At 38.8% G+C, this 21,218-nt stretch overlaps 1 protein-coding gene across 5 annotated transcripts in view; it reads right to left on the minus strand.

Annotated features, from left to right (window-relative positions):
• Positions 1-21,218, minus strand: part of AFF4 (ALF transcription elongation factor 4) — an 87,201-nt gene that overhangs the window by 38,899 nt on the left and 27,084 nt on the right. For 2 of the 5 annotated variants that reach the window (XM_047778613.1, XM_047778616.1), the window contains exons 2-5: positions 18,758-18,903; positions 14,190-14,984; positions 12,162-12,206; positions 7,482-7,568 (exon numbers count right to left, since the gene is read on the minus strand). In XM_047778613.1, coding sequence (XP_047634569.1) covers positions 7,482-7,568; positions 12,162-12,206; positions 14,190-14,984; positions 18,758-18,880 — 1,050 coding nt within the window. In that variant the 5' untranslated portion in view covers positions 18,881-18,903. Of the gene's footprint in view, positions 1-7,481; positions 7,569-12,161; positions 12,207-14,189; positions 14,985-18,757; positions 18,904-19,351; positions 19,444-21,218 lie in introns of all 5 variants that reach the window. The other 3 variants (XM_047778614.1, XM_047778612.1, XM_047778615.1) reach the window with 3 other exon arrangements.

Below are 21,218 nucleotides of genomic sequence, written 5' to 3' on the forward strand. Positions count from 1 at the left end.
CTGTGGCTCAGTGGTATCGAATCCGGCTATTATCCATGAGGACATGGGTTCGATCGCTGGTCTTACTCAGTGGGTTAAGGAGCTGTGGTGTAAGTCACAGATGTGGCTCAGATCTCGAGTTGCTGTGGGTGTACTGTATGCCAGCAACTGCAGCTCCAATTTGACCCGTAGCCTGGGAACTTCCATATGCTGCAAATGCGGCCCTAAAAAGCCAAAAAGCAAAAAAAAAAAAAGAAAGAAAAGAAAAGAAAGAAATCCCAATTTGTGGGATGCAAACAAAGCATTAGAGGGTAATTTACAGCACTAAAAGGCTGTACAGGAAAGTTAGAAAGATCTTAAACCAACAACTTTAGCTTCCACCTCGAGAATGTTTTAAAAAGAAGAACAGGACGGAGTTCCCATCGTGGGGCAGTGGAAATGAATCCGACTAGGAACCATGATGTTGGGGGTTCAATCCCTGGCCTCGCTCCGTTGGTTAAGGATCTGGCATTGCCATGGCTGTGGCGTAGGCCAGCAGCTGTAGCTCCGACTGGAAGCCTAGCCTGGGAACCTCCATACGCCGCAGGAGCGGCCCAAGAAATGGCAAAAAGACAAAAAAAAAAAAAAATTAAGATTAACCAATATATTCACTATTTTACAGACTTAAAAAGGAAAAATCCTATGATTATATCAGTACATTCAAAGAAAATATTCAACAAAATCCAAAACTGGTATCTAATAAGAACTCTCAGGTAAATAAAAATAGAAGGGAACTTCCTCAACTTAATGAATGACAGCTACAAAAATCCCAGAGCTAACATGATACTTAATGGTGAAAAACTGAATATTTCCCCCCTCTATGATCATATATATGACAAGAATACCTACTCACTACTTCAACACTACATTGGACGTTCTAGCCAGTGTAATAAAGCAAAAATAAGAAACAAGACATCCGGTTTGAAATGAAATTGTAATACCCTTTATTCTCAAATGATATGATTGTCTAGTTAGAAAATTCTGGAGTTCCCAGGTGGCCTAGCGGTTAAGGACCCAGTGTTGTCACTGCTGTGGCTCAGATCACTGCTATAGTATCAATTAGATCCCTGGCCTGAGAATTTCTGAATGCCATGGGTGCAGCCCAAAAAAGAAAAAAGAAGAGATATTCCTATGAGACCTAAAAAAATGTTACTGTATTAAATGAATTTATCAAGTTGCAAAATAAAAGATAAAATTACAAATGTATCTCTATAAACTGGCAAGAAAAAATCAGATACTGAAATTTTTAAAATAAAGTACCACTTACAACAGCATTAAAAATGGATTATTTAAAGAGAATTCTGACGAAAGATGTAAGACTACACACTGAAAATTACGAAACAGTAATCAAGAAACTAAATTATACTTAAATAGAGAAGATAATAAGTATTCATGGGTCAGAGAACTCACTATGGTTGAGACGTCAGCTGTCCCCAAACTGACCAAAAGATTCAATGCAATCTATATCAAAATTCCAGAAAATGTTTATGTTCAAATTGACAAGCCAATTGTAAAAGTCATATGCAAATGCAAAGGACCCCTCCAAAAATTTGAAAAATAAGAATTATAGGATTTACATTACTATAGTTTTATAATAATTCTTGGTGTCAGATAATCAAGATACCATGACACTGGGCACCATGACAGAGAGAGATTAATGAAACAGAACACAGTCAAACATGCACCATGCATATATGGTCAACTGCAACTATAAAGAGGCAAATGCAGACAAGCTTTTTCAACAAATGATGGTGGAACTGGGTATCCATACACAAAAAATCAACTATTACCTTGTCACCATGTATAGTAATTAACTTAAAATGGATCACAGACCTAAACATAAAACCTAAAACCATAAAAAGTCTAGGGGGAATTCTCATTGCGGCTCAGCAGTTAATGAACCCCACTAGCAACCATGACGACTGGGGTTCGATCCCTGGCTTCACTCAGTGGGTTAAGGATCTGGCGTAGCCGTGAGCTGTGGTGTAGGTCAGCAGCTACAGCTCCAATTTGACCCCTAGCCTGAGAACCTCCACATACCGTGGGTGTGGGCCTAAAAAGACAAAAGACCAAAAAAAAAGTCTAGGGAAAAAAATGAAGAATCTGGGTTAGGTGAAGAGTTCTTGGAGTTCCCTGGTGGCCTAGCAGCTAAAGGATACGGCATTATCACTGCTGTTACATAGGTTCAATCCCTGGCCCAGGAAGTTCTGCACGCCATGGGCACAATCCAAAAAAAAAAAAAGTTTCTTAGACACTGAAAACATGATCTGTCAAAGAAAAAAAAGCTGAAGAATTAGACTTCATCAATATTAGCAATTTCTCCCAATGTACAGCACAGGGAACTATATCTAGTCACTTATGATGGAGCATGATAATGTGAGGAAAAAGAAGGTATACATGTATGTGTGGCTGGGTCACCATACTGTACAGTAGAAAACTGACAGAACACTGTAGACCAGCTATAATGGAAAAAATAAAAATTGTTATTAAAAAAAATATATTAGCAATTTCTACTCTTTGAGAGAATGCTGTGAGAATGAGAAGAAAAGCCAGTATGGGTGGAAAAATTTGCAAATCTATCTAATAATGGACTTACAAAAAAGCAATAAACAAACTCTCAAAACTCAGTAAGAGGGCAACAACCCAGTATAAGATGGACAAAAGAGTCAAACAATGCACCAAAGAAGAGACAGACATGGAAAATGAATATATAAGGAGATGCTCAATATTCTTAGTCACTAAGGAAATATAAATGACTATCACAACGAGGTACCCTCTACACAACTGCTAAAAGGGCTAAAATTTAAAAAGACTGACCATACCAAGAGTTGGTAAGGATGTGAAACAAGAGAAACTATGAGGAGGAACAAAAAATGGTTCAACTGGGAGTTCCCGTTGTGGCGCAGTGGCAACGATTCTGACTAGTAACCATGAAGTGGCAGGTTCCATCCCTCACCTCGCTCTGTGAGTTAAGGATCTGATGTTTCCATGAGCTGTGGTGTAGGTTGCAGACGTGGCTCGGATCGTGGGTTGCTGTGGCTGTGGTGTAGGCCAGCAGCTACAGCTCTAATTTGACCCTTTAGCTATGGAACCTCCATATGCCGTAGGTGCAGTCCTAGAAAGAAAGGCAAAAAGACAAAAATAAATAAATAAAAATAGAAATAAAATTAATACATGTGGCCGGCCTACACCAAGCCACAGCAATGTCAGAGCCGAACCACGCCGGCAACCTACACCACAGCTCACGACAATGCTCCTTAACCCACTCATTGAGGCCAGGGATTGAACCCTCACGTTATTAGTTGGGTTTGTTACAAGTGAGCCACCATGAGAACTCCCAAAACTACATACTTCTAAGTAACTCATGAATCAAAGAAATCACATAGGAAATTAGGAAATATTTTGCAGTGAATGATAATAAAAACACTATACATTACAATTTGTGAGATACATTTAAAGCAAGGCTTAGAAACTGAAAATTTTAAATCCTTAAAACAAGAAATGTTTCAATCTATGATCTAAGCTTCCACCTAAAAATCAGAAGTAGAGCACATAAAATTCAAAATAAGCAGAAAGAGGAGTTCCCGTTGTGGCGCAGTGGTTAACTAATCCAACTAGGAACCATGAGGTTGTGGGTTCTATCCCTGCTCTTGCTCGGTGGGTTAGGATCCCGCGTTGCCGTGAGCTGTGGTGTAGGTCGCAGACACGGCTTGGATCCTGTATTGCTGTGGCTCTGGCGTAGGCTGGTGGCTACAGCTCCGATTAGACCCCTAGCCTGGGAACCTCCACATGCCGCGGGAGTGGCCCAAGAAAAGGCAAAAAGACAAAATAAATAAGTAAGTAAGTAAATAAATAAATAAATAAATAAAACAAAATAAGCAGAAAGAGAAGTTTCCACTGTGGCTCAGTGGTTAATGAACGCAGCGAGGATGTGGGTTTGGTCCCTGGCCATGCTCAGTGGGTTAGGGATCTGGCATTGCTATGAGCTGTGGGGTAAGTTGCAGACACAGCTTGGATCCCACACTGCTGTGGCTGTGGTGTAGGCCAGCAGCTACAGCTCCAATTCAACCCCTAGCCTGGGAACCTCCATATGCTGCAGGTGCAGGCCTAAAAAGACAGCATGAACAAACAAACAAAATAAGTAGAAAGATAAAAATAATCACAATAAAATAAAAATTGGAGTTCCCTGATGGACTAAAGGGTTAAGGGCCTGGTGTCACTGCTGTGGTTGGGTCACAATGCTATGGCACGGGTTTGATCCCTGGCCCAGGAACTTCAACATGCCAAGGGCCTGGCAAAAAGCAAAGAAAGAGAAAACTGGTAAGAACTAAAAGATGGTTCTTGGAAGGACCAGTAAAAGTGATACACATCTAACTAGACTACTCAAGGAAAATGAAAAAAAGAGAAACTACAAATCACTGATAGCAGGGGAATAAAGGACTTCACTACAGCTCTTACAAACATTAAAGAATAGGTATATATTATAAATAACTGTCAATAAATTTGACTGAAGTGAACAAATTAGCAAAATGACACAAGAATAGAAAAACTGAATTAGCTCTGTATCTAATAAAGTTAATTTCTAATTGAAAACTTTCCAATAAAGAACACTATAGGTACAGATAGCTTCTCTGCTGACTTACATTAAACATTCAAGGAAGAATAATACTAACATTTTGCAAACTCTTTCAGAAAATAGAGATGAAGAGAATATTTCCTTGCTCCTTTTAAGAAGCAACACTACCCTGTATCAAAGCAAAGACATTATTAGGAGAAGAAAGAAAAAGAAACTATAAACATCACCCATTCAATCCTGGCACTCCCGCCCCCATCACTCACATACCCACACAGGGTAGAGGCAAAAGATTTGAATTGATACTTCAAAAAGAAGAATGGCCAATAAGCTCACAAAATGAGATTCAACATCATTAGTCATCAGGGAAATACAAATGAAAACCAGTATGAGATACCTCTACATGCCCAGAGGTAATACAGCATAAAATGGAGCAACAAAAACAAATGTAGACAAGGATATAGAACAGATGCAACTATCATAAGCTGCTGGGAAATTAGAGTGGAATAAGGCAGGAGTGTGCTATCATCACTTTACAAAATAGTTTGCAGTTTAGTATCTATTTAATATATACTTAACATATGTCCCAGTGATTCTACTCTTCACCATAGACCCAGGTTTAACCATAAAAGAAAACATAAATTCACACAAAGAATTATAAATGAATGTTTACAGATACTGCATTCTTCTTCTTCTTTGTTTTTAAAGAGCTGTACCTACAGCATATGGAAGTTGCCAGGCTAGGGGTTAAACTGGAGCTGCGGGCCTATGCCACAGCCACAGCAACAGAGGACACGAGCTGCATCTGCGACCTATGCCCTTAACCCACTGAGCGAAGCCAGGGATCAAACTCACATCCTCATGGATACCAGTCGGACTCTTAACCCGTTGAGCCACAATGGGAACTCCTAGATACTTAATTCTTAACAGCCCAAATCTGGAAACAACCCAAATGTTCACCAACAGGTGAATGAGTAAACAAATTTAGGTATTTTCATACAAAAGGAATAAAAATGAACTCATGAATAAAAAGGAACAAATTACTGATACATTTAAGAACATGGAAGAATTCCAAAATTCTAAGCAAAAGGCTGCAAGGTACGCATTGTATGGATTACATTTATATAAAATTCTAGAAAAAGCAAAACTTACCTAGAGTGACTTAAAACAGGTAAGCAATTGTGTGGGGCCAGTGGTGGGGGTGAGGCAGACTGCAAAGGAACATGAAGGAGCTTTGGGGGTGATGGAAATGTTCTAACTCTTGATGAAGGTGGTGGTTACACAGGTGCCTATGTCTATGAGACTCTGTACATTAAATATCTTGCAAATAAAGTGAAGGAGTGGTATGGCACACATATGGGCAGAAGGTTTTACCTCTATCTCACATCACTCACAAAAACAAACTGGGCTAAAGATAAAGTAAACGAAACTGTAATCACATTAAAAGAAAAGTAAGAAGTTATGTTTATGACCGTGGAGAAGAAAAGCCTTCTTTAACAAGATTTTAAAAAGCAAAAGCTTTTTAGAAGAGAAAGATCAATATATTCATCAAATCTAAAATCTTCTAGACCATAAAAGTTAAAAGGGCTCTATAACTGGGAGAAACATTTGCAGCATGTGGAATAAATTATTTGAATCCAGAATTCAAAAAACACAAAAGAAAACAAATTATCCTAAAACTCATTAGGTGAAAAGATGCAGCCCCAAGGGCAGAGGAGGTCAATTCATCCACACAGATGACAAATGTGGAAAGATGATGAACCTCACTAGCAATCTAGGAAATGGATCAAAAGATTGGTGCTCAAAATAACAAACGGTGGTGTGCATGTGAGGAAAAATAGGGAACACAAGTGGGAGTACTGATTAGTACAAACACGATGGAGGGAATCTGAGAGTATGTTAACCATATACCCTCAATATCCAACAATTATACAATATTCAACAAATTACACTTCCTGCTTTTTACACAAAATAAACCTACATGCACCCAAGAAGGCATGAACAAAGATATCCCCTATAGCAATGTTTACAGAAGTGAAAACTTGGCAACAAGTTACATACCAAAGGGAAATGGGTTAATAAACTAATATATATATAAAATGGATACTATTAAAAGAACTGAAATACCTCTTTATGTAATAATTATCTCTATATAATCTGTGTATGTTTGTGTATATACATATATACATACACACATAAAATAATGTGGAAAGGTCTCTAAGCCCTATTGCTGACTAATTAAAATACAGAATAATATATCTGCGCAGAAATAAATGAGACGTTTATATGTGATGATTACATTATATGCATATGTAAATGCACATGAAAAGACTTGCAAAGGAATGTATGAAGTGGCTCTGGTAAGATGGAGGAGGCAGTATGTAGGGAAGGCTAGTATTAGCGATCCTGCTCAAACTTTCCTAATAACATATTCTTGCATTATTTGTGTGAGTATAGATTAATGTAAAAAATCCCAAATCTGCTGGTTTTAGATGAGCTTGGAACGTCATCTGAGGAACCATTTTCCATAGGAGAAAAGTCTAGTTGCTGTGTCCTCTGGAACGGAGTTCCTCATCAACAGTTTGGGAAGCCCTTACCATTTGTGGCCTAGACTATCACAAGGGTTTGCAGCAAACACTGATGCCTTCTAAGTCTCCTTCCCATACTGCCTGCCGTCAAAGATTTTCCAAGTATCTCTCAATGCAAGTCACTCTTCATGCCATATTCTCATTTTGTTTTCTTAATAGTAATTATCACTACCAAACTTATCTATTCACTTACTGTCTATCTCCCACTAGAATGGGAATGGCAAGACAATTTTGAATGCTTATAATTTTAGTCAAGCCATTTAATTTCCTTACAGTATCAAAGACACATTTTATTTACTTACCTTAGTAGGAAAAGGAAATTTGGAAGGTTCTGTTTTGCATGGTGTATGAATAGCCGTTAGAGGGGGAGGCCATGAATGCGTCATCTCCTGAAATGTAATTATTACAGTTTGTTTTCAAGCAGGTCAAGGATAAAAATTACACAGCTAAAAACCAGATTTGGTGTTTTTTTTTTGCTATTTCTTGGGCCGCTCCCACGGCATATGGAGGTTCCCAGGCTAGGGGTCTAATCGGAGCTGTAGCTGCCAGCCTACACCACAGCCATAGCAACGCGGGATCCGAGCCGCGTCTGCAACCTACACCACAGCTCACGGCAATGCCGGATCATTAACCCACTGAGCAATGGCAGGGATCGAACCCGCAACCTCATGGTTTCTAGTCGGATTCGTTAACCACTGCGCCACAACGGGAACTCCTAAAAACCAGATTTGTATTATAAATGCTGGTTTCACGATTGCTCCTCCAAAAGTATACATATTTAATCAATACATATTAATTAAGCACAATGTGTGCAAAGCATATGGGGTAGGCAATAGGAAGATAAATAATTTACACTCTTTGGCTCCAAGGAGCTTACGGAGTTAAGATGATAAGACCTGTGAATAGTTACAGAAATCAGCCTGCAATCAAATACAAGGCACACAGTAAAATGCACAATGAGGAAGAGCTTGCTGGGGAGTGAGAGGAAGAGGATTAACAGTAAGAAAAGCAGCTGACATTTACTGCGTACCTTCAATGCGCTATTTTAGCTGTCTGTTACTCCTTTAGTACTCACAATGACATTATGAGGTAGACACCACTAATACCCTAACTCCAGGTAGGACCAAACTGAAGCAGAGAGGTTACTTATTCAAGGTCACACACCTGGTAAAGCAATGGACACAAAATTTCATCCTAGGTAGTCTGGCCACACAGCCCATTCACTGACAGGAAATTTTGGCCAGGTAGAGGAAATCAGAAGAGAGCTACTAAAAAAAGCACATGAAGAGGAAGACAGACCACAGATCTGATTTCATTCAATGCCTTCTGTCTAATCATATGCCAAGTATGTCCAAGTGGAGGTTTGGATATGATCACAACGTACATGTCAGAGAAGCAGCGGAAAGAGGCAGACTTAGAATAAGGAGGGAGTATTTCATTTCTGGAATTCAGTTCAAAGTAAGCCATCAAGTAGACTGAGAAAACACAAAAAATTAAAGGTGGTATAACTTTCAGGAATTTACTCTATAGCTATACCCACAGGATTATGTAAGGAAACATGATCAAGGGGCTCACACTTTAAAAATAAAAACAACCTAAATATCCAACACAGGATTTAAATTATCAGACATTCATACAATGGAACACCAAGTAGACAGAAAAATGAAAAATTTACCTACCGATACGACATGATATCCACAATTATTAAGTGGAAAATACAAATCATGGCATATGCCCTAATAAATGCTTGTGTGTGAAAAAAATCTCTGGAAGCTAGTTAACAGTGGCTCCCTTCAGACGACAGAGTAACTGAAAGAAGAGGTTTCTACCACCTGGAATAGGCATTTGCACTATAAATGCTCTCTATCCTCTCACCATGCTTTATTTTTTGTTTGTTGGGGGGGGGGCTGCACTTGCAACATGCGCAAGTTCCCAAGCCAGGGACTAAACCCACACCAGAGCATTGATCTGAGCCCCTGCAGTGACAATGCTAGATTTAAACCTCTGTGCCACAAGGGAATTCCACGACACTTTCTTTTTTAAATAGCATTTCACTTTCTGAAGTAATTATATACCCCCTGCTTGAGAATGTCAGCTCAAAAGGCTGCAACACTATCACTACTACCACCACTATATCCCCAGTGCTTCACACATATAGACACTCAATTAGTAAGCCTTGAATTAATAAACGATTTGGTTAGAATAAGCATACATCACTTTTAGATTTAAAAAAACTTTTTTTTCTTTAAGTTTGTGATGGGGTTCCTGGAAGCAGCATGACTACAAATATCAAAGAAACACCAAGGGAGCTGAACTTTCTATATGTCCTTGTACGCTGCACATAGGGAAGAGGCAGGAAACAGAAACTGACATGCTCCAGGTTTTCTTTCTTTTTTTGTCTTTTTGGGGCCACACTCACGGCATTTGGAAATTTCTAGGCTAGGGGAAGAGTAGGAGCTGCAGCTGCCAGCCACAGGAACATCTGATCCGAGCCGAGTCTGCAACCTACACCACAGCTCATGGCAACGCTGGATCCTTAACTCACCAAGCAAGGCCAGGGATTGAACCGAGTCCTCATGGATACTAGTTGGGTTCGTTACTGCTGAGCCATGACAGGAACTCTGCTCCAGGTTTTCAATGTTGGCATTTTATACCTCAAATACCAAAATACTCAACAGAAAATCTAACTCCCTATCATCAAATGACTGAGCACTTATTACACCCAGGGCTATATACCAAGTCCTGCCTATATAAAATGTAGACTAAATGGTCAGTAAAGAGATAATTAGATATTAAGAAAATCTAAGATTTCTTCTAGGTAGTAAGGTGCCATGTGCATCTTTGAGGATTTAAGAGTAAAGCTATAGGCTATAGGCTCCCTTACATTTTTTGCATACATGGCAACTGAAAAATGAATGTAATATGAGATCCAAAGGAAAGAGTCTTATCACTGTGGTCTGATGACCTGATACAGGCAAAAGAATTTCCATGGAATTCTAATAAAAAGCAGAATCTATATATAAATGAAGAGGAAAGAGAAACACATTCCATGAAAATTTACTTTCTACAAAGGTGAAAGGGAAAGAAAATGCACAGCTTAGGGAAATCAGTTGGGCAAGAATGGTCAATCACTCGTGGGAGAAGGCCGTGGAAGGCTTGGAATGTTAAATTTGGACACTATTCTTTGTTTGGGCCTTAGAAAGCCACTGAAAACTTCTAAGAAGGAAATCGATTTATGAAAATAAAGGATTAAAGCAAAGACTCTGGTAACAATACAGAAGACAGATGAGCAAAGAGACTGGAAGCAGAAAGGCAGAGTGAAGACTGTATACTGCAATTCTTGAAGCTCAAAGTGCCCAAACTGGAAATGAAGGAATAATTTCGAGGAATTTTCAAAGTTCTGTGATTAAAGAGAACATCAAAGAAAGAAGTGAAAGATAATTAAGGTTCTACACTTATAAGCAAGGGACAATGGTGGTCCTACTAACACAAGTCTGATAAATACGGCTTTAGACATGCTGAGTCTAAAGAAGTAGGGAGAAATTCAAACAGAGACCTAGCTAAGAAGCAATTTAGAGGCAAAAAATAAAACACGAAGGAGGCCAAAGGAGGAGAGAAAGACTGAAGAGCTAACAGATAAAGCCCAAAGGATAGAGGAAAATCACATCAAAGAGAAAGGGGAGTGGTAAGAAACCATAATTTTAAGAGATGACACAAGTGTTCCCAAAGGACAAAAAGTATGAGACAAGAAAAGTGTGTGCAAAATAAAGACAACGAAGTATAAAAACAGTTAAAGAAGGAAGAATGAGGTTTCCTGAAGGAAAAAATAAAAATTATTTAAAATAGTAGAAAAAGCAAAGAACTCAAATGAGGGAGTTCCCACTGTGGCACAGTGGGAAACGAATCCGACTTGGATTCATGAGGGTGAGGGTTCCATCCCTGGCCTCGCTCAGTGGGTTGGGGATCTGGTGATGCCATGAGCTGTGCTGTAGGTCACAGATGCGGCTTGGATCTGGCGTTGCTGTAGCTATGGTGTAGGCCGGCAGCTGCAGCTCTGAATTTGACCCCTAGCCTGGAACTTCCTTATGCCACAAGTGTGGCCCTTAAAGGAAAAAAAAAAAAAAAAAAAGGAACTCAAAATGAAGCCCCTGATGAAATGGAAGATAATGACTTTGGAGAAACAAGTTCAGCAGGATGGCAGAGGTAAAAGACCGCAGAGGGCTAAAAGAAAGAAGAAGAGAATAAAGCAGAAGCAGCCAATCCAAGTAGTCTTTCAAAAGTATCCATAGTAAAATCCAAGTATAGACAGAAAAATTCAGAAGCATACGCAGAAAGTACAATTAATATGCAAGTGATGGTTCTTCTCTATTGAGCCAGAAGCAGTCACTGTCATTCATCAATTCACTGGACTATTTTTCCAATAGACAATTTTTTTTTCCCCAAGACTGTACTCTTTGGTCATGTGTCAAGTTTAAACATATTCAAACTGTGCAGTATTCAGAGAAGGCTTTTCATTGTAGGATCTGAGCAGTATATACAGATGAACTGTGCAGTATTCAGAGAAGGCTTTTCATTGTAGGATCTGAGCAGTATATACAGATGAACTACAAGCTATTTTCAAAACAATGCTTTGACTGATAACTACTGAGATTTTTTTTTAGCACTTCAAATGATTAATAAACCTGAGAAAGTACAGTTATATTTGGTTTCTTCCTTTTTTCAAAGCAAACTGTAGAATTTGTTTTTACTTACAAACTAAAACAAAACAAAAAAAAAGGAACAGCTTTTTGAGGGCAAATAGTAAACAAACCAAGTAATTCAGAACCTAGGTATGAATGTAACCGAAAAAAAAAGGTCAGTTATTTTCGATGGACATTATGAGGTTATACATGTAAGCAATCTGTTGCTTCAGATATTCTGTGAAATACAGAGGGCAGCAGAGCATCATTAATTAAAGAGAAACTATTTTTTGAAAAACTTACTTTAAGAATTTCATCTACACAGCTTACATCACCAGAAGCAGATGCCTAAAGAAAGAGGAAAAGAAACATGTATTAGATGTGGAGAGTCATTTACTATTATGTTTTGATCATCTGTTGCACAAATTTAACATTAGAAATGAAAGTGAAATTTGAAGGAGTATTTAGTATCCCACTACTCTAAATACTAATTAGAATTTTTAGAGTAATTTCCTTAACTACAATTTTTTTTTTTTTTTTTTTTTTGCTTTTTAGGGCTGCACCTCTGGCACATAGAGGTTTCCAGGCTAGGAGTTAAATCAAAGCTATAGCCGCCAGCCTATACCACAGCCATGGGAATGCAGGATTGGTGCCTTGTGTGCGACCTACACCACAGCTCAAGGCAACACCAGATCCCCAACCTACTAAGCGAGGCCAGGGATCAAACCTGAAACTAGTTGGATTCACTTCTGCTGCACTACAACGGGAACTCCCTTAACTACAAATTTTTCAAGCACTAAAAAATTTTAATAATCAAACTGTTTATGATTGGAAGAACTTTGTATTTTTTAAAAGGTTTTTAAAAATCTTACCTTAGATTAGAAAAAATTTTGGAGTGGACAAGCAATGAGATACTGCTGTATAGCACAGGCACTATATCTAGTCACTTATGATGGAACATGATAGAAAATAATGTGAGAAAAAGAAAACGCGCACACAAACACACACACACACACACACACACACACGACTGGGTCACTTTGCTGTACTGCAGAAATTGACAGAACACTGTAAATCAAGTATAATAAAAAAAATTTTTTTTGAGTTTTTTTTTTTTAAGGCCACACCTGCGTCATATGGAAGTTCCCAGGCTAGGAGGTGAAATGGAGCTGCAGCTGCAGGCCTACAACACAGCCACAGCAACTAGGGATCCAAGCTGCATCTGTGAGCTATGCCACAGCCTGCGGCAACACCAGATACTGAGCAAGACCAGGGATAGAACCCGCATCCTCAAAGACATTATGTCGGGTTCTTAACCTGCTAGACCACAACGGGAACTCCAGAAATAATTTTTTAAATGTAATTTTTTCAGATAAGCAATATGTCAAATCTTAAAAAGTTTATTTACATACAAAACATATCATGATACTGAGGTCAATTATTTCACATAAACTAGCAAACAATAAAATCAATATTAGGTTGTTTATTGTGAGGCTCAAACAGGACCTGGAGAGCTACAGTAAAGTGACTCCAAGGACCATGTTATATTGTGTGAAGAAAGAACAAATTACCACTTTACTGTTCTCTTGAGAGGAGTAATCAGATGACAAATGCCATGAACAGTGTGTTTCCTAAGGCCACAGCCAAGATTTTTAAATGTCCTCAAAAGAGCATTTCACCTATCCCTGATCCCTTCCCCCACCATTTTAAGTTATGAGCTATGACTAACTATTGACATTAAAATTTTTTATTGCAAAAACTACATTAAAGAGAAAACTTCAGCTATTTCACAACAAATACTCATTTCTTTGGTAATGAAGTTAAAAATACTGTAAATTTCAAACCACTATGTCCGGAGCAGCTGCCTCAAACCTTTAAGTATAACCACAGAAAAGGATCACGGCATCCAAACCAGAAAAATTTACAATCTCCATGGACCCAAAAAAAGTTCCAACATCAACCACACTGAACCATGCCCACATCTCATTGATGAGTATTGCAATAAGAACAGAAGTCAATTTTCTTAAAAACAAAAGAAGACAAGATGTATTATTCCATAAAATCAAAATGAAGAAATCTAGGATACTGATTGACTATGCTTTTAATTCTGTAAGTGAATTAACATTTGAGAACAATGAATGACATTTTCCCTACCGCTGAAGGGGGTAGCTAAGCGCTCTACATTCACTTGGCAGTCAATCACAAGCCTTCCTTTAAATTTTTTACATTCCTTACTACTAAGAAAAAGAGACAGTTCAAGTTTAATCATAAATTCAGGGTCAACTGCTCCACACAGTTACAATGTTAAAAAGCTCTGAACTTGTGACTTACATCCAATGGTTGGGAAGGTATTTTCAGCTTGGTGAGATGTGCTTTGCTGCTGGGCTTCAGTTCAGTCATACTGTTGCCATGGGATTGGCTGCTGTAGTGTTCAGAGGACAGCTTTGGTTCCATGGATTCTTGTCCATCCATGGGTCGCACATAGGCAGTGGGTTTCTGTAACATCGAGCTGGACTTTGACATCAAGGAAGGTGGGAAAGACTGATTTGAGTGCTGCCCACTTGAAAAAGGTACACGGGAAGGAGAATCCCAGTTTGCGTCAGGGTCCCGAGGAGATTTGGAACGCTGGTGTTCCTTACTATGGTGATCACTCCCATGAGACCTGGAATGACTGGAGCTTAATGAAGAAACAGCCTGGGGTTTTCCAGGGCTGGAAGAGCGTGATTTGGAGTGTTCTGATCCATGCTGGCCTTTTTTCCGGCTACTGCTCCCACCACTGCTATATGAGTCACGGTCATGCCTCTGGCCACTACTATTAGAGCCACCACTGCTACCTGCACTGGCCCGCTGGCTACTGTGTCCACTCTGTAAGCCCGAGGACCTTTTTTGAGACTGAGAAGTGCTGGGTGCAGGTCCTACTGGAGTCCATTTGCTGCTCTGATGAGAGCTCCCATGTCTCTGTTCAAAGAAATTTGGGTTTGATTTTTCATCTGCTGTTGGCGGTACTGTAGGCTTGGGAATTGCAACAAGCTTTGGTATAGATCTGTCTCCTATGAAATCCTTCATTTCATCGTAATTTCCAAGCATACTCTGAATACGACTTGACAGCTTATCTTCTTTGCTAGTCTACAAAAAAAAGTAAAAGAAAATTATTAAATTAGCATAACTAGAAATAAAAGATGCTTCTAAACTAACTTTAGAAACTTCAAATGGAAAGGGTCTTTTTCTTTTTATGGCTGCACCTGAAGCACATGGAAGTTCCTGGCTAGGGGTCAAATTGGAGCCACAGCTGCGGGCCTACACCACAGCCACGGCAACACCAGAGCCGAGCCACCTGTACAACTCCCACCGTAGCTTGCACCAACGCCAGACCCTTAACCCACTGGGCAAGGTCAGGAATCGAACTTGCATCCTCAAGCAAACTACGTTAGGTTCTTAACCTGCTGAGATACAACAGGAACTCTGGAAAGGGACTTTTCAAAAGGAGGTCTCATCTCATATCTTAAGGTGAAAATCTCAAAGCAAACTCAAGCGCATATTTTTTATGGTGGAAAAAAATACACCGAAAGTGAGAAATCTCCATGTTAAAACACAAATATTCTAGAGTGCACTGAGAAATAGGTACAACAGACCACAGATTTTTTTTTTTTTTTTGTATTTTTAGGGCTGCACCCACAGCATATGGAATTTCCCAGGCTAGGGGTCTAATCAGAGCTATAGCCACCAGCCTACGCCACAGCCACGCCAGATCCAAGCTGCATCTGCAACCTACACCACAGCTTATGGCAACACTGGATCCTTAACCCGCTGAGCAAGGCCAGGGATCAAACCTGAAATCTCATTGTTCCTAATCGGATACATTAACCACTGAGCCACGATGAGAACTCCCAGATTTTTTAAATACCCGAATGTCACCAATAAATATACTGTAAAAATCTTGGGAAGAGCAGAAAAAGTAATTACATGTTTACAAAGTTAATTTCCAAGTCAGGAGATTAGCCAATTCTCATTTTAATAGGCAGTCGAGTAAAATATCATATTCTTTGTAATTAAATGTTATAGTTAGAGGAGTTCCCGTCGTGGATCAGTGGCTAACAAATGTGACTAGCAAGTTAAGAATCCAGCATTACCGTGAGCTGTGGTGGAGGTTGCAGATGTGGCTCAGATTCCACGTTGCTGTGGCTGTGGTGTAGGCCAGCAGATATAGGACCCCTAGCCTGGAAACCTCCACATGCTGCAAGTGGGGCCCTGAAACAAGACAAAAAAAAAAAAAAAAAAGGAGTTCCCGTCGTGGCGCAGTGGTTAACGAATCCGACTAGGAACCATGAGGTTGCGGGTTCGGTCCCTGCCCCTGCTCAGTGGGTTAACGATCCGGCGTTGCCGTGAGCTGTGGTGTAGGTTGCAGACACGGCTCAGATCCCGCGTTGCTGTGGCTCTGGCGTAGGGCAGTGGCTACAGCTCCGATTCAACCCCTAGCCTGGGAACCTCCATATGCCGCGGGAGCGGCCCAAGAAATAGCAACAACAACAACCAAAAGACAAAAAAAAAAAAAGCCTAAACTACCACTATTTGAGACTGACATGAATCAGTAAAGATTTTAGATTATTTGAAAATCAGTCCAATCCCTATTAAACAAGAAAGGTAAATACATAGCAATTTATGGACAACATCAAGATCAGAAATTGATCTAATTTATTACAACGTAATTAAAAATAAATGGCAGTATGATGCAAAGATTCTAGATGAAACTCCTGTGTTTTTCAAAGTATCTTTAACACCTAATCCCAAATTTTGTGTTACACTCATAAATGATATCAGTAAAACTGCCTTTCACTGGAAAATCCTTAAAAGCTCCGAATAAATGGCTTTTTATAGATCTCACGAATGATTTCTACAAACACCAAATGTTATAACATGTTATAAGTAGTTAAATTTGTATTTCATTAGGAAAAAGTCTAACACATTCTCAATCTTTTTTTTTTTTTTTGTCTTTTTGCCTTTTCTAGGGCCGCTCCCTTGGCATATGGAGGTTCCCAGGCTAGGGGTCTAATCGGAGCCGCAGCAACTCTGGATCCAAGCTCTGTCTGCATGGTTCCTAGTTGGATTCGTTAACCACTGAGCCACGACAGGAACTCCACATTCTCAATCTTATACTGTAAAGCCAACAATGGTCATTACTAGGGCAATACATAGTATTATGGCTATTATAGACAGTATAAGCATTTAAATTATTATAACAGTATTTCCAATTATACACATAACTGAATCACCTTGCTATATAACTGAAGCACTATAAATCAACTATACATCAATAAATAATTCAATAAAAAAAGCAAAAAAAAAATTTAACAACAATACAAATAATACTTCTACGGCGTTTCCTGGTAGTCTAGAGGTTAAGGATTCAGCATTATCATTGCTGTGGAGCAGGCTCAGTCTCTGGCCCAGGAAACTTCAACTGCCACAGGCATGGCCAAAATAATAATAATAATTATTATTCCAGTGAAGTATAAGGCCAAACCAAAATATTAAAGCGACACTTGTGGCCACTACAGCTACATCAGTCATCAGATTCAGTGTTTTATATAATCCCAAATCAAATAAATTGATAGTTATAACAACAACAATTAGTTCAATTGGTCAACCAATTGTTAATTAGCAATTAGTCAACACTTCTAACAACATGCTTTAATCTTATTTTATCTTTTTAGGGCCGCACCCATGGCATATGGAGGTCCCCAGGTTAGGGGTCCAATCAGAACTATAGCCACTGGCTTACTCCACAGCCATAGCCATGCCAGATCTGAGCTGCGTGTGCAACCTACACCACAGCTCACAGCAACGCTGGATCCTTAACCCACTGAGTGAGGTCAGGGATCGAACCCGAGTCCTCATGGATACTACTCAGGTTCATTAACCACTGAGCCTTGACAGGAACTCCTAAACTTGATAGTTAATTAAGCATTAAACATATAGAAAGAAAATCAAAGAATTTAGTATATGGTAACAAAAAAAAACATTGATACTGAAGACACATTTATTCAAATATACTAACAGTCAATAAAACTTAATAAAATAAGTAAGCAAATACTAAGAGATAGAAACAAATGAATCTATGAAATATTTGTCTTTTTTGGCTGTGCCCGCTGTGGCATACAAAATTTCCCAGGCCAGGAATTAAATTCACACCACAGCAGTGACAATGTTGAATCCTTAACAACTAGGCCACCACAAACTTCCTGAAACATCTGTCTTTGATTGATGTTATACCCAAACAGCCAATGTTAACAGCAGATGATAAGCACAAAATTTTAAATTTAATTCAAGGCTCAGAAAAGTGAATTACCTGCCCAGGGTTAGTGGCAGAGTCAGGAACACGGACATTTGTGCTAATCCAGACCGTATTTCAAGGGTACAGGAATGCAATGGGGTTGGGGTGTGTGAAGATGACCTTAGGGCTCTAGTAATGCTGTTTTTTTCAATTTTGTTTTTTTGTTTTTGTCTCTGTAGGGCCGCAATGACAGCATATGGAGGTTCCCAGGTTAAGGGTTGAATCGGAGTAGCTGCTGGCCTACTCCACAGCAACACAGGATCCGAGCCTCGCCTGCCACACACAAGTAACACTGTATTTCTTGATCTAGGCACTAATTATGTGAGGTTGCTCATGTGGTGAAAATTCTCTCAGCTCCAAGTACACCTATTTTGTGTACTTTTCTGTACATACTTTGTGCTGTAATGAAAAGTTTACACCAAAAAAGTACATTCTATTATGAGGAAGAGAAAAAATATTGCAAGTTGTAACATAATAATTACCCTACTATAAAAATTTAAGTTTAAACATTTTAAAAGCAAAAAAAGGTCATTTTAGGGGAGGAAAAAACATTCAAAGGGCAACTTACAACTTTGTATGGCTCAGCAAAGAGAGGAGAGCTAGGTGGGAAGGCGTCGTCGCCCTGCTGAATTTCCTGATTCCGCCTTTCCCGTTCTTTCATACGCAGCACATTCCGGTCTTCACGGTTCATGTTGCTACGAAGAGAGACACAACCTTCACATCATAAAAAGAAAAGGAAAAATTAAACGTTCTGCACTCATTTTGTCAGTGCAATACTTCAGTCAGATATTTCCTTTCAAATTCCCAGAAATAACACACATGAGTACTGAAGGTGGGTTTGGCAATGGTTTTATCATCTAACACCAATAGCATCTTCCACAATATCCACACAGGAATCACTAGCCCAGAATATTAGGATCCACCCCACTGAAACATGTAACCTTAGGAATTTTTAAGTGTTCTGCTAGCTAAAAGTCAGCTAAAACTAATACACTCAAAGTGAAGGTGGTACTTAAACCCAAATTCTTAGTATTTCCTATAAGCCTTCTGTGGCTTCATCTTCAGAAATCTAACTAGTCTTTGCCATTAGAGGCATATAACCCACTCCCACCTACCACCCCCTCCCCCCAGGGTCCAGTTCTTTTCTCTACTTTGCATCTACCTTATCTTGATTTCCTTTTGTCCCAAACACAGCTTCCTTGGTGTCCATCCTTATGGCAGTTTGACCTCAGCTTTGCTGTTGCTCTAGATACCCTAAAAAACGACATTTCTGCTCTAAATACATTAATATTTCAATTCACACCTCAATAAATGGCAAAACTGAGGCTTTCAGCAATAGAATCTAAAATTAACTTGGGTTAGTAACAGTAGTCGAAATTGTATCAAAAAGAAAAAGTCTTTCGGGAGAAAGGGTAAATGAGGGTGTCATTTCTATAATCATGACAGAATGCTGTATTTGCATTAAGAACAAACCAAGGAAAATAGTTTATTTATAGTAGGAATTGTGGTTAAATGGAAAATAATGAAAAAGGTTATCAAAACCTTGGGACAAGGGATTATCAGAGACTGCCACACACACTTCCCTGCAGTAGATAAAAATCATCTGTCCTAGTTATGTTCTGTTTTGTTGTTTTCAAAGTCCTATCGGAGACCAAAGAGAAAAATTAGGTTATACTGTGGAGTATCTAGCCTTGTGATTCATAAATCAAATCAGAAAATTAAAGTCAATCAAGACTGGGGGAAACTATAATTGTAAAATGAGAGTGGATAGCAAAATCAACATACTCTTGAGGATTTTTATAAGTGCAAGTAAACATTCAAAAACAAAACTTTCTGATTTGCACAATTTAATAGCATGCAAATAAAGGAATTTAGTGGGTTTTTTAAGTTCTAAGTATCCAAATGTGTGTTCAAGCTCTTTCTTGTTTGCACAATTTTCTAGTAAACTTATAAAAGAATATAAGCTATTCTGAGGTTATGGAAATAGTGTGTGCTTTCTTTGGTCTCCTATCAGAACTACAAAAAATATTTGATTCTTTCATTATTAAATGTTATAAATTATCTATACTTTGGTAGTCAGAGAATAAAACCAAAGAACAATTACTGTCTCCAGCATACCTGAACAACTAATAACTATACCTCACTAACAATCAAGTTTCAAATAGACCTCTAGAGCCAAGGTACTGCAACATATGGAGTTACCTTTATCTTTTGTTATCTGTATCTGTTATCCTATGTTAACTACCAACTTCCTTACATTTCTTAAATTCAGTCCTTGAAAGATCAGAAAACAACATAAATGCCTAATTTCAATTGACTTAAATTTTATGCATTCAACAGCACTAAAACAATCACGCAAAAAATATGTGAACATTTATTACAAAAACCAGACAATTCCCACAGTAAAAACCCTCCTATAATCCAGTAATAAGAAACTTTTTCTTTTCTTAACAATAAAAGTCATGACAGTGAATGTTTCCCCCTTTGACAAGGTGCCAAGAAGCTCATAACTGAATTAAATGATTGCTTATAAAAAATAATATCCCAGCTGTAGCACTTATTCTCTTAATTTTTTTCTGATCTGATTTACTTCCACATCTAATGTATCAGTTCTATTTTTCTCTCCTGTGTCTTTCAACATCAATCTCTCTGCCTAAAATAAAGCTTCCTCAAAAGCAGTAATTTCAGTAATCCTTTTGAGCCCCCTTCCATTGTTATGAAATTTAGACATGACTCAATTTGAAGTGTATCTCTGTTGTACAGGCAAAACTATCTTATAACATATCCCTCAGGACATCTGCAACTACTGCACTGACACAGTTAAAAATAACAAACTGCAGGAGTTCCCATGTGGTGCAGTGGAAAGGAATCCGACTAGGAACCATGAAGTTTCAGGTTTGATCCCTGGCCTCACTCAGTGGGTTGGGGATCCAGCACTGCCATGAGCTGTGGTGCAGGTCACAGATGTGGCTTGGATACTGTGTTGCTGTGGCTCTGGTGTAGGCACGCAGCTGTAGCTCCGACTGGAC

The sequence above is a fragment of the Phacochoerus africanus genome, chromosome 4 (genome assembly GCF_016906955.1).
Source record: "Phacochoerus africanus isolate WHEZ1 chromosome 4, ROS_Pafr_v1, whole genome shotgun sequence".
NCBI classification, from domain to species: domain Eukaryota; kingdom Metazoa; phylum Chordata; class Mammalia; order Artiodactyla; family Suidae; genus Phacochoerus; species Phacochoerus africanus.